At 40.0% G+C, this 14,721-nt stretch overlaps 1 protein-coding gene across 1 annotated transcript in view; it reads right to left on the minus strand.

The window, feature by feature from the left end:
- SYT10 (synaptotagmin 10) overlaps positions 1 to 14,212 on the minus strand; it is a gene marked incomplete at both ends in the record, with an annotated part of 75,953 nt that extends 61,741 nt beyond the window's left edge. Inside the window, one exon of the mRNA XM_082666983.1 lies at positions 14,062 to 14,212. Coding sequence (XP_082523109.1) covers positions 14,062 to 14,212 — 151 coding nt within the window. The remainder of the gene's footprint in view (positions 1 to 14,061) is intronic.
- Positions 14,213 to 14,721: the final 509 nt, after the last annotated feature.

Consider the following 14,721-nt stretch of genomic DNA (forward strand, 5'->3'; position numbering starts at 1 on the left):
CAGAAACACATCTATATGTGGAACAACTCCTACAGAACACCTACTGAATGCTGGCAGAAGACCTCAGACTTCCCAAAAGGCAAGAAACTCCCTGCGTACCTGGGTAGGGCAAAAGAAAAAAGAAAAAACAGAGACAAAAGAATAGGGATGAGACCTGCACCTTGGAGAGGGAGCCGAGAAGGAGGAAAAGTTTCCACACACTAGGAAGGCCCTTCACTGGCGGAGACGGGGTGGTTGGTGGGGGGATCTTTGGAGCCACAGAGGAGAGCACAGAAACAGGGGTGCAGAGGGCAAAGCAGAGAGATCACCACACAGAGGATCACTGCCAACCAGTACTCACCAGCCAGAGAGGCTCCTCTGCTCACTTGCCGGGATGGGTGGGGGCTGGGAGATGAGGTTCCAGCTTTGGAGGTCAGATCCCAGGGAGAGGACTGGGGTTGCCTGTGTGAACACAGCCTGAAGGGGGCTAATGCACCACAGCTAGCCAGGAGGGAGTCTGGGAAAAAGTCTGCACCTGACCAAGAGGCAAGACACCATTGTTTCACGGTGCGCGAGGACAGGGGACTCAGAGCGCCACCTAAATGAGCTCCAGAGAAGGGCACGAGCTGCGGCTATCAGCGCAGACCCCAGAGATGGGCATGAAGATCTAAGGCTGCTGCAGCAGCCACCAAGAAGCCTGTGTGCAAGCACAGGTCACTATCTGCACCTCCCGTCCTGGGAGCCTGTGCAGCCCACCACTGCCAGGGTCCCATGATCCAGGGACAACTTCCCCGGGAGAACACACAGTGCACCTCAGGTTGTTGCAATATCACACTGGCCTCTGTCACCACAGGATTGCCCCGCATACTGTACCCCTCCTTCCCCCCAGCCTGAGTGAGCCAGAGCTCCCTAATCAGCTGCTCCTTTAACCCTGTCCTGTCTGGGCGGGAACAGATGCCCTCAGTCGACCTATACGCAGAGGCAGGGCCAGTACAAAGCTGAACCCCAGGAGCTGTGCGAACAAAGAAGACAAAGGGAAATTTCTCGCAGCAGCCTCAGGAGCAGCGGATTAAATCTCCACAATCAACTTGATGTACCTTGCATCTGTGGAATACCTGAATAGACAATGAACCATCCCAAAATTGAGGCGGTAGACTTTGGAAGCAACTGTAGACTTGGGGTTTGCTGTATGTGACTGACTGGTTCCCAGTTTTATGTTTACCTTAGTTTAGTATTTAGAGTTTATTATCATTGGTAGATTTGTTTAGTGATTTGGTTGCTCTCTTCCTTTTTAAAATTTATTTATTTTTTTAAAATATAGATATATATATTTAAAAATTTTTTTCTCTGTAAGTGTGTATGTGTATTCTTCTTTGTGTGATTTTGTCTGTATAGCTTTGCTTTTACCATTTGTCCTAGGGTTCTGTCTGTCAGTTTTTTCTTTTTTCTTTATTTTGTTTTTACTATTCTTTTTAGTGCTTGTTATCATTGGTGGATTTGTTTTTGGTTTGGGTTCTCTCTTCTTTCTTTCTCCCTTTATTTCCCTCTTTCATTCTCCCTTTTCTCCTCCCTTTCTTCCTCCCTTCCTTCCTTTCCCTTCCCTTCCCTTCTCTTCCCTTCCCTTCCCTTCCCTTCCCTTCCCTTCCCTCCCTCCCTCCCTCCCTCCTTTCTTTCTTGCTTTCTTTCCCCCTTTTCTTCTGAGCTGCATAGCTGACAGAGTCTTGGTGCTCTGGCAGGGTGTCAGGCCTGTGCCTCTGAGGTGGGACAGCTGAGTTCAAGACATTGGTCCACCAGAGACCTCCCAGATCCACATAATATCAAATAGCGAAAGCTCTCCCAGAGATAGCCATCTCCATGCTAAGGCTCCATTCAACAACCAGAAAGCTACAGTGCTAGACATTCTATGCCAAACAACTAGCAAGACAGGAACACAAAACCACCCATTAGCAGAGAGGTTGCCTTAAATCATAATAAGGTCACAAACACACCAAAACACACCAACAGACATGGTCCTGCCTATCAGAAACATAAGACACAGCCTCATCCACGAGAACACAGGCACTAGTCCCCTTCCCCAGGAAGCCTACACAGCCCACTGAAAAAACCTTAGCCACTAGGGGCAGACACCAAAAACAACGGGAACTACAAACCTGCAGGCTGCAATAAGGGGACCCCAAACACAGTAAGGTAAGCACATGAGAAGACAGAGAAACACACAGCAGAAAAGGAGCAAGGTAAAAACCCACCAGACCAAACAAATGAAGAGGAAATGGGCAGTCTACCTGAAAAAGTATTGAGAGTAATTAGTAAAGAGGATCCAAAATCTTGGAAATGGAATGAAGAAAATACAAGAAACGTTTAACAAGGACCTAGAAGAACTAAAGAGCAAACAAACAATGATGAACAACACAATAAATGAAATTAAAAATTCTCTAGAAGGAAACAATAGCAGAATAACTGAGGCAGAAGAATGGATAAGTGACCTGGAAGATAAAATAGTGGAAATAATTACTGCAGAGCAGAATAAAGAAAATCAGAATGAAAAGAATTGGAGAGAGCCTCAGAGACCTCTGGGACAACACTAAATGCATCAACATTCCAATTATAGGGGTCCCAGAAGAAGAATAGAAAAAGAAGGGGACTGAGAAAATATTTAAAGAGATTATAGTTGAAAGCTTCCCTAATATGGGAAAGGAAATAGCCAATCAAGTGCAGGAAGCACAGAGAGTCCCATACATGATAAATGCAAGAAGAAATATGTCAAGACACATATTAATCAAACTATCAAAAATTAAATACGAAGAAAAAATATTAAAAGCCGCAAGGGAAATACAACAAATAACATACAAGGGTATCCCCATAAGGTTAATGGCTGATTTTTCAGCAGAAAATCTGCAGGCCAGAAGGGAGTGGCAAGACATATTTAAAGTGATAAAAGGGAAGAAATTACAACCAGGATTACTCTACCCAGCAAGATCTCATTCAGATTCGATGGACAAATTAAAAAACTTAGAGAAAAGCAAGATCTAATAGAATTCTGCATGACCATACCAGCTTTACAGCAAATGCTAAAGGAACTTCTCCAGGCAGGAAACACAAGAGAAGGAAAAGATCTACAATAACAAACCCAAAACAATTATGAAAATGGTAATAGGAACATACATATCGGTAACTACATTAAATGTAAGTGGATTAAATGCTCCCACCAATAGACATAGTCTGGCTGAATGGATACAAAAACAAGACCCATATATATGCTGTCTGTAGGAGACCCACTTCAGACCTAGGGATACATACAGACTGAAAGTGAGGGGATGGAAAAAGATATTCCATGAAAATGGAAATCAAAAGAAAGCTGGAGTAGCAGTATTCATATCAGACAAAATAGACCCTAAAATAAAGACTACTACAAGAGACAAAGAAGGACACTAACTAATGATCAAGGGATCAATCCAAGAAGAAGATATAACAATGGTAAATATTTATGCAACCAACATAGGAGCACTTCAATACATAAGACAAATGCTAAGAGGCATTAAATGGGAAATCAACAGTAACACAATCATAGTAGGGGACTTTATCACCCCACTTTCACCAATGGACAGATCAACTAAAGTAAAAATAAATAAGGAAGCACAAACTTTAAAGGATACATTAAACAAGGCAAATCTAATTGATATTTATAGGATATTCCATCCAAAAACAACAGAATACAATTTCTTCTCAAGTGCTCATTGAACATTCTCCAGGATAGATCATATCTTGGGTCACAAATCAAGTCTTGGTGAATTTAAGAAAACTGAAATTGTATCAAGTATCTTTTACGACCACAATGCTATGAGACTAGATATCAATTACAGGAAAAAAAATGGAAAAAATACAAACACATGGAGGCTAAACAATACAGTACTTAATAACCAAGAGATCACTGAGGAAATCAAAGAGGAAATAAAAAAACCTAGAAACAAATGACTATGAAAACACAATGACACAAAACCTATGGAATTCAGCAAAAGCAGTTCTAAGAGGGAAGTTCATAGCAATACAATCCTACCTCAAGAAACAAGAAACATCTCAAACAAACAACCTAACCTTACACCTAAAGCAATTAGAGAAAGAAGAACAAAAAATCGCCAAAATTAGCAGAAGGAAAGAAATCATAAAGATTAGATCAGAAATAAATGAAAAAGAAATGAAGGAAACAAGAGCAAAGATGAATAAAACTAAAAGCTGGTTCTGTGACAAGATAAACAAAACTGACAAACCATTAGCCAGACTCATCAAGAAAAAAAGGGAGAAGACTCAAAGCAATAGAATTAGAAATGAAAAAGGAGAAGTAACAATGGACACTACAGAAATACAAAGAAGCATGAGAGATTACTACAAGCAACTATATGTTAATGAAATGGACAACCTGGAAGAAATGGACAAATTCTTCAAAAAGCACAACCTTCCGAGACTGAACCAGGAAGAAATAGAAAATATAAACAGACCAATCACAAGCACTGAAATTGAAACTGTGATTAAAAATCTTCCAACAAACAAAAGCCCAAGACCGGATGACTTCACAGGTGAATTGTATCAAACGTTTAGAGAAGAGCTAACACCTGTCCTTCTCAAACTCTTCCAAAATATAACAGAGGGAGGAACACTCCCAAACTCATTCTACGAGGCCACCATCACACTGATACCAAAACCAGACAAAGATGTCACAGAAAAAGAAAACTACACAACAATATCACTGATGAACATAGATGCAAAACTCCTCAACAAAATACTAGCAATCAGAATCCAACAGCACATTAAAAGGATCATACACCATGATCAATTGGGATTTATCCCAGGAATGCAAGGATTCTTCAATATGTGCAAATCAATCAATGTGATAAACCATATTAACAAGTTGAAGGAGAAAAATCATATGATCATCTCAATAGACACAGAAAAAGGTTTAGACAAAATTTAACCCCATTTATGATAAAAAATCCTCCAGAAAGTAGGCATAGAGGAAACTTACCTCAACATAATAAAGGCCATATATGACAAACCCAAAGCCAACATCGTTCTCAATGGTGAAAAACTGAAACCATTTCCTCTAAGATCAGGAACAAGACAAGGTTGTCCACCCTCACCACTATTATTCAACATAGTTTTGGAAGTTTTAGCTATAGCAATCAGAGAAGAAAAAGAAAGAAAAGGAATCCAAATCGGAAAAGAAGAGGTAAAGCTCTCACTGTGTGCAGGTGACATGATACTATACATAAAGTATTCGAAAGATGTCACCAGAAAACTATTAGAGCTAATCAATGAATTTGGTAAAGTAGTAGGATACAAAATTAATGCAAGGAAATCTCCTGCATTCCTATACACTAATAATGAAAAATCTGAAAGAGAAATTATGGAAACACTCCCATTTATCATTTCAACAGAAAGAACAAAATACCTAGGAATAAACCTACCTAAGGAGACAAAAGACCTGTATGCAGAAAACTATAAGACACTGCTGAAAGAAATTAAAGATGATACAAATAGATGGAGAGATATACCATGTTCTTGGAAGAATCAACATTGTGAAAATGACTATACTACCCAAAGCAATCTTCAGATTCAATGCAATCCCTATCAAACTACAAATGGCATTTTTCACAGAAGTGGAACAAAAAATTTCACAATTTGTATGGAAACACAAAAGGCCCCACATAGCCAAAGCAATCTTGAGAAAGAAGAATGGAGCTAGAGCAATCAGGCTCTCAGACTTCAGACTATACTACAATGCTACAGTAATCAAGACAGTATGGTACTGGCACAAAAACAGAAATATAGATCAATGGAACAGGATAGAAAGCCCAGAGATAAACCTACGGCCATATGGTCACCTTATCTTTGATAAAGGAGGCAAGAATATACAATGGAGAAAAGACAACCTCTTCAATAAATGGTGCTGGAAAAACTGGGCAGCTACATGTAAAAGAATGAAATTAGAACACTCCCTAACATCATACACAAAAATAAACTCCAAATGGATTAAAAACCTAAATGTAAGGCCAGAAAGTCTTAGCAGAAACATAGGCAGAACACTCTATGACATAAATCACAGGAAGATCATTTTTGACCCACCTCCTAGAGAAATGGAAATAAAAACAAAAATAAACAAATGGGACCTAATGAAACTTCAAAGCTTCTGCACAGCAAAGGAAACCATAAACAAGATGAAAAGACAACCCTCAGAATGGGAGAAAATATTTGCAAATGAAGCAACTGACAAAGGATGAATCTACAAAATTTATAAGCCGCTCATGCAGCTCAATATCAAAAACACAAACAACCCAACCCAAAAATGTGCAGAAGACCTAAACAGACATTTCTCCAAAGAAGATATACAGATTGCCAACAAACATATGAAAGAATGTTCAACATCATTAATCATTAGAGAAATGCAAATCAAAACTACAATGAGGTATCACCTCACACCAGTCAGTAAGGCCATCATCAAAAAATCTACAGACAGTAAATGCTGGAGAGGGTGTGGAGAAAAGTGCACTGTTGGTGGGAATGTAATTTGATACAGCCACTATGGAGAACATTATGGAGGTTCCTTAAAAATCTAATAATAGAACTACCACATGACCCAGCAATCCCACTACTGGGCATATACCCTGAAAAAACCATAATTCAAAAAGAGTCATGTACCACAATGTTCATTGCAGCTCTATTTACAATAGCCAGGACATGGAAGCAACCTAAGTGTCCATCGACAGATGAATGGATAAAGTGGATGTGGCACATATATACAATGGAATATTACTCAGCCATAAAAAGAAACAAAATTGAGTTATTTGTAGTGAGGTGGATGAACCCAGAGACTGTCATACAGAATGAAGTAAGTCAGAAAGACAAAAATAAATACTGTATGCTAACACATAAATATGGACTCTAAAAAAAAAAAAAGGTTCTGAAGAACCTAGGGGCAGGGCAGGAATAAAGATGCAGAGGTAGAGAATCGATTTGAGGATACGGGGATGGGGAAGGGTAAGCTGTGATGAAGTGAGAGGGTGGCATGGACTTATATAAAGTAACAAATCTAAAATAGATAGCTAGTGGGAAGCAGCCCTATAGCTCAGGGAGATCAGCTCGGTGCTTTGTGACCACCTAGAGGGGTGCGATAAGAAATGTGAGAGGGAGACGCAAGAGGGAGGAGATATGGGGATATATGTATATGTATAGCTGATTCACTTTGTTATAAAGCAGAAACTAACACACCATTGTAAAGCGATTATACTCCAATAGAGATGTTAAAAAAAGAAAAGAAAAGGAGGATGGTTCTGGAATCAGGTAAGTTTATAGGTATAGGCAGGAAGACAAGGTAATTCTTTTTTGTAAGTACAATTTTCTCTGCAAAATAGGAGTTAGGGTCAACTGCCAGTTATTTTGGGATACTGGGGAATAATTTGGAATATTTAAACAGAGTGCGGAAAATCTGATATATGAACTTTAGAGAACAGGAGAAAATTGAATAGGAAAACAAAGGATGTCTGGTCAGAATTGAGGGTTTTTTTGAAATTGGAGACTAAGAGTGATACTCGTCTGCCTGGTTTTAAAACCTCCTAAATATTGTTTCTTTGGTGTAGGAATAGAGAAGCAGATGAACTTATCCATGAATGAGCACCCCCTACCCTCCCAGGAGAATGTGATAAACCTCAAAGGAGAAAATGATTGCGATGATGAAATGATGTATCGTAAGTATGATGCAATATTTGTTGACAGGGAATTCACACAGAGGTAGAAAACTGAATGGAGTTTCCAAATGAGAAAGATAAAAGCATAGGAGCTCTTCATTGGGGCTCAGAATATTTGAATTTATAATTCTAAAATAGTATTGTTTAACATAATGACTAGTGTTTGAGCATGATCATAAAAGAAATGAGGTAAGGTGGAGAGGAGGAGAAGATCACTGGAGCAAAGGGGCCAACCATTCTGAGGCCAGGGTGATGAATATGAATGGTTTGCCTTCACACAGACTTTGAAATTGCCCATTTTAATGAGCAAGCTTGATGAGTAGGATCTCTCTAGCTCAAAATTTTAATGTCTCTGGATAATTGAAAAGAATCCATTATATGCCATTCACCCAATTAGATCTTGGTAAAATTAGAGTAAATGAAATTTCAAAAATTAGATTAGACTCAAAGATAATTAGGTTTAAAATTGCTCAAACTCTGATTTGACTACATACATATGCATAACTATTGCTTCCACCGATATGTATCTACTTATCTATCTGTCTGGTTGGCTGACTCTATATCTCTGACTGATTTGTAAAGATCAAAGATCTTACTGTTTTATCATGTCTTAATATCTCAAAATAAAGTGACATTGTTATGAAAAAAACAGGAAAGACCACCCTCATCAGAAAATAGAATAAGCCAAAAAATGCTAATTCCTCAGAATCTTTTAGTAAAACAGAACTTTGCTAAAGTCTAACATTTGCATGGTCTTAATTACTATGGATTGTAAATACTGTTAGGTCTAATTACCTATTAACCATGCAGATGGCTAGGATGCAGAAAAGCATAGGCCAATTTGTATGCTCTCAATTCCAATTACTACTGCCTTAGTTGATAATCTTATCTGTGTCTTTCTGCATCATTTTTTTAAATTTTAAAATTCTAGTTTTTTAATTTCTCAAAATGTACAAAGTAATTTCTCAATTAATCAGAAATTATAATTTCTTGTATATTCCAAGTCTTTTGTTTCTTTGGTTGTCCCCATTTTTGCCTGATGACAGACCATGTTTATGGCAACATTCTGCAGAGAACAAGAGGTAATAAAACTCAAACCAACAACTCTTATTCAGAGAAAGCTGAGGAAACCTGCCTCTAAAATGAAAATTTGGAATTATCTTTGAAGTTAACTTATTTATACTCTTCATATGGTGTTATTATTATAATGGGGCATAATTCTGATTTCTACAATAAGGGACCAAAAAAACACTGACTTAAACAAGATAGAAGTTTATTTCTCTCTCATTTAATTAATTGGCTCAGCATAAGAAAGCAGGGCAAATACATCAGCTTCAGGTGTTTGGAATCCTGGTTTCTTCCATATTTTTGCTTTTCTATTCACAGGTTTTTGCTTTCTCGTTAAAGTCCAAGATGGCAAGCTTAATGTCTACGTTCCACGCAGCTGGATGAAGAATAACAAGCTTGTTACAATTGCTAATAGCCATTAAGTAAGTGTGTCATAGTTTTCTCTGTGTATGTGCTAAAGCAAATACATCAGCATCGGAAGTCGCAGAATGAGTCTAAATTGGCTTGGAAGAAAATACTGGAGAAAATAGTGAAACAGACCCGTAACCCTCATAAGCCAAACTTTTGTTGGGTCAGATGAGTTTGGCAACATTGCCAACATTCGACATAACTGTACAGCTAGCTTTAGAGCACAACAACACTAGATTTTATATCTTATGAATTCCTGCGTGGAAAAAAGTGCATCATTACTAGTCTTGACAGCATTCTTGATGGCAAAGAGTCCAATGATGAGAGGATAAACAAAGGTATCACCAATTCTCAATCAAAAAGCCATTCAGAAGAATCAGACTCAAAACTTTAATTTTTAAATTATTTTAACCTATATGTCTTTTATACTTTCCTTTTTATATTTGTACAAGAGTGATATATGATATTAAAAATTCATGTCTAACTTTTAGAAGTTTTTCCATAAGTATAAAATAAAAAATTCTATGTGATAAGAAAGCATAATTTAATTTGCATCCTTCTTTTTCCTTTTTTGGTATCATATAAAATAAATGTTGTGTCTTGTAATCAATAGCATCTTAGATTCAATAAAATATGGTATCAAGTATAGTACCAAATATCGTATTAAATTAGCCAAATTTATTGGCTAATTTGTTGACAGGGAATTCACACAGAGGTAGAAAATTGAATGGAGTTTCCAAATGAGAAATCTTTACATATATTTGTAATTGAGTAAATGATTTATAAATGATTTATAATCTGTGATTGTATATTAATTCTACATTTACATTAACTTGAACAACTGTGCACAACATTTAATTAATGGTACCAGTACCATTCTTATTAGTCAAGTAACTTCAGTGAAAGTGTTTGCCATATAAATACCTACTTGCTCCCACATCTAAGAAATTGAAGAACACACATATGAATTTAGAATAATTTGTTTAAATGTTTATTTTAGAATTTTTACTACTAAATTGAAAGTGTAAAAGTGAAAATTTATAACATTAATGAATTAAATGTTTATTTAAAATATTTAAATTATGGTTAGGTCTATACAGCTGTGATGCGACTATGAGCTTAAGTGGGTTTGATTAGCTGCATTTATGAGGTCTGCTTTTCAAGCAACAAAGTTTCCTAAAACCTCATAGGGATTTGGATATGGAGAAGCAATTAAAGACTGACCAGAAATGAACTCAAATGAAGTTCAAAAACTCTTATGTATATTCAATCACAGTATGTATGAAAAATCACATTTAAGGCCAATATATTGTTTTGTATTTTCCCTAAGCATTATAGCATTAAGTCCTATTATATCAATAAATTAATGAATTTAGTGGGTGATCTATCTATTTAGGGGGACAGGGAGAATCAGTGGCAAGAAGACTGCAAAAATCTGATTTTCTAAAAAAATAGCACATGATGAACTTTCCAGTGTACTAGTAATGTTGGCATCAATAATGTCTCTAAAAAAACTATTCCAAAAGAGTAAATTAACTAGTGTTGCCATCTGCAGTTAAGTTTTTGTAAAGTTTACTAAAATATGGGATCTGTCAACTTAATTGCTTGATCCTCAAGTCAATAACACTGCTGCTGCTTCTGCTACTGCTGTAGTAGTAAATGGTAAAGAGAATGGTGAAGCTGCTCCTTACTGGCATTAAAGAAAACATTAGGAGAATATCTTATTTATATATATGATTCATGACTTCTTTAAGGTAGAATAACTTTAGGATTACAGTCAACCCTCTGTATCCATGTTCCATATCCATGGGATCAAGCAACCACAGGTTGAAAATATTTTTTAAAAAAAGAAGAATTCCAGGAAGTTCAAAAAACCAAAACTTGAATTTGTTACACAGGCTACTATTTACATTATGTTTACATTGTATTTACAACTATTTACATAATCATTTACATTGATTTAGGTATTAAAAGTAATCTAGAGATGATATAAAGTATATGGGAGGAAGCGCTGTAGGTTACATGCAAATACTACATCATTTTATATAAGGAACTTGAGCATCACAAATTTTGTTATCTGTGGGGGCTCCTAGAACAAATCCCCCATGGCGGCCAAAGGAGGACTACACCTGCACTTCTCTGCCTTTACACTTATATGAAGGAATCTAAAAATATACACAATCTGGAAGCTTGCAATTGTCACTGCAACCTTAGAATACCTGACACCATCTGGGCAGTGCTGAAAGTAAAAAACCACTGTACCATTCAATGTCCATGTCCTCCTACCAATAATGTGTTTCTCTTTAAACAAACAGTGAGTAGAAGGCTCGCCTACTGTAAGTGTGTTTACGTAGGGATCTTTAATAAAGGACACAAGTACGTAAGTTATAAGAAAGTTTACTTTAAAGAACAAAGTGAAGCTGAGTGGCTAATTAATATAATTAAAGACTTGGTAAATAATCTTTGATCCGTTTCATAGATATATATTGGTATTGGGAGTATATTTGCAGATTAAAGTATTGTACTTCTAATTGTTGCATAGATTTACAAATGGAAAATGTAAAGCAATCTTGTGCATCTTTATATCTCATACACAACCTAGTAGGATGTCTTTTCTAGTGACAGCCATTGAACAAATATTCATATATTAAATTGAATACCCCATTTGAATAGTACATATTTTCCCCTAAGGGCAGAAAAATATCCATGTAATTGTTTTAGACTATGTTTTGTCCACTTTTTGTTCCCAGGGGAAAGTCCAAAAGGAATTAGGATTACAACTACTTCTTGTAGTGCTTAGGACGGGCTCAGAACCCTTTCTACAATTCATATACTGTGCTTTACCTTAAGCTGATAATTGTGTATTTATAAAGATTTAAGAGCTAGTGTTTGTTTTCCAACCTTCAAATTTTCCTCATTATCAATCAATTTGAGACCCAGGAAACCACTATTTTGTGTATGATCACAAGGGGTAGTGGTGGGGTGGTGGTGGAAATCAGTAGTTTTATCCACAGTATCAAATGTTAAATGACCAAAGTACAGATCTTTAAACTTAAATACCCTTATTTCTTTCACTTCACCTCCTTCTCTTAGTCTTATCTTTAGCAAGTGTATCATCAAAGACATTTCAGAGCAACTTATCCATTCACCACACAGGATTTTAAGTTCACTCTATTTTGAGTGTTTATCTCATGCTTAGCTACCATACACAAGACAAGCATATACACAATGTTCACCCAGTGCCTTCCAATAGTAGTTGAGTTTCATACATTCCTAGCAATTTAACACCTGATGAACAAATGGAAGACTCTGTTGTGTTTATAAAAATTCACAAAATGTCTACGTTTCCAGAATATGTACAGAAGCAATTAAGTATCATTCCGCTCCAGGGTCCAAATAGCAACAACTCCTCAGGTTCTGCCAAGTGCATACAGAAGCCTCTCGTGGTTCCTATTGCCAAGATCAGAGAATTTTAAGAGTGCAAATATTCCACTTAAATAATGGTACGCGAAGACTAAACCACATCTCTCCTCCACCTCCATCCCCTCTCCCTTTGTCTTTGGTGGTAGTGGATGAGGGGATCACTAACCGTGCCCTCTTTGCCTCCTCCCCAGCACAGAGCTCTCCACCGTCACGTTCCACACTGAGCTACGGTCCAGCTCTTACCTGTTGCCTTGGTTACCCTCAACCCACGAAGCCCTGTCAGGTGACTAAAATGACGGGAAAGTAAGGGGAAAGAAACAAGACCCTACAGAAGGAATGATAACCTTCCAGCCCGATGACGAAAATCCCCAACCAGTGTTCTTCTCCCAAAGCAACAAGTGACCCTCTCACAAGGGACTCTTAAAGCCACGCGGCCAGCAACTCCCGGAATCCATCTCGCCCGCGTCAACAGCACAACAGGCTGCACATAGCGCAGGTCGTAAAAAACCCTTTCCCCCAAGCATGACCAAAACAGTGGCTCTGATACGCTCCCCACACCCCTTTGAGAAAAATCTGTCACCTGAGACTTCTTTCCACCTCCAGATTTCTGAAGGTCGATGTGTTTCCTCCACCCCACCCCGTTTTTCCCCCCAAGTTTCTTGAAGGAGCAGAGAGGGTGCCTGTGTTGGGGGGTATATGAGCACGTGTGTAGAAAGGATTTATAACCCTTTGCCTCTGTTCCACGTAAATCTGTATGTGCGCTGAGCCTTACCTGTCGCGTCAAAAATGGGATCCATAATCCCTGCTGTTGGGCCAACGTTGTCATGAAGCCCTATAAAGTCATATGTATTAAAGGGCTTTGCACACTGTCAAATGCTAGACAGCTTGCGGCCGCGGGTTATCCCTGCAGGGATCCTTTCTGCTCTCGGGGGCCAAGGCAGCCCCATTTCCAACGCGGCTCTTTGCGTCCACGCCCGGATTCTTCCGCCTGGCCCCCTCCCCAAGCCGCGACCCACCACCCACGGGACAAGCTAGGGCAACCAGAGTCCGGGTGGCGAATGGCCCCCGAGGGCAGCGCTCGGCTAATGGTCGGACGCCGCCGCTCGCGCTCGCCCCTCCACTCCGGGAGGGAGATCGGAGGCGTGGGAAAGCTCAGAGAGAGGGGGTGCAGGCGCCTGGGAGCGAGAGACGGCGCCGGCGGGTATGGAGTGGACCAGAGAAGTGGAAGAAGCCGGGCAGATGGAGGCGAGGAGACAAAACCCGAAGAGTCCACGCTGGAAGTCACCAGGAGCTGACCAGAAGGAAGGAGCGAGGTAGGATAGGAAAGCGCGGCGTCCCAAAGATGCGCCGGCGCCGCACTGAAGGCTCAGGACCCGGGAGCTTAGAGCCGAGAGAACGCGGGTCCCAGACGACTGGGAGGTCGCGAGCGGAGCCCTCCCCCAATTACCTGTGCTACTTCCGCCCTGGCTGCCCCTGTCCGTGGGGAAGATGCTCGAGCATTTCTCCCACTCCACCTGGCCCGCGAAGCACAGCTCGGTGACGATATGCAGCGCCTTCTGGCACAGGCTGCTCACTCCGTCCTCCTTTTGGAAACTCATCGTTTGGCCTTGTTTCCCCCAATTAGCCGTCCTTTCCCCTTCCCGTTACCTCTGTGCTGGCCCCTCTAGCGCCGTAAACCATAACCGGCTCTCGAGGACTTTGGCCGGAGAGCGCGCAGCTAAAAGGCGGCAATTTAGGAGCCCCATGTTGGCCCCATGGCGGGAGCGGAGGGCTCGGGAGAAGGGGAAGAGGCTGGGGCGGTAATCGGGGCGAGGCGGAGGCGGCAGCGGCGGCTGCGAGGTTTTTGCCAACTCTCACGCGGCGCGAACGAGCCCAAGCGAGCTGGAGAGAGACCCAGCATGGAGTGCGGAGGGGAGGGGGCGGGGGACGTAAAAAAACTAAAGCCCTCGACTGCTGCAGCGCTTGTGTTTCTGGCGGGTGCCTGACGGGGGCGCTTCCAATCGCAGCCTGGCGCCGGCCCGGTGACCCCCAATAGAACGCGCCGTCCGCCTTCTTTAGTCCCCGGGGGAAGGGGGAGACCATGGGGCAGGGGCGGCCCGGCTCCCCT

Source organism: Grampus griseus (genome assembly GCF_964374135.1).
Source record: "Grampus griseus genome assembly, chromosome: 11".
NCBI lineage: Eukaryota > Metazoa > Chordata > Mammalia > Artiodactyla > Delphinidae > Grampus > Grampus griseus.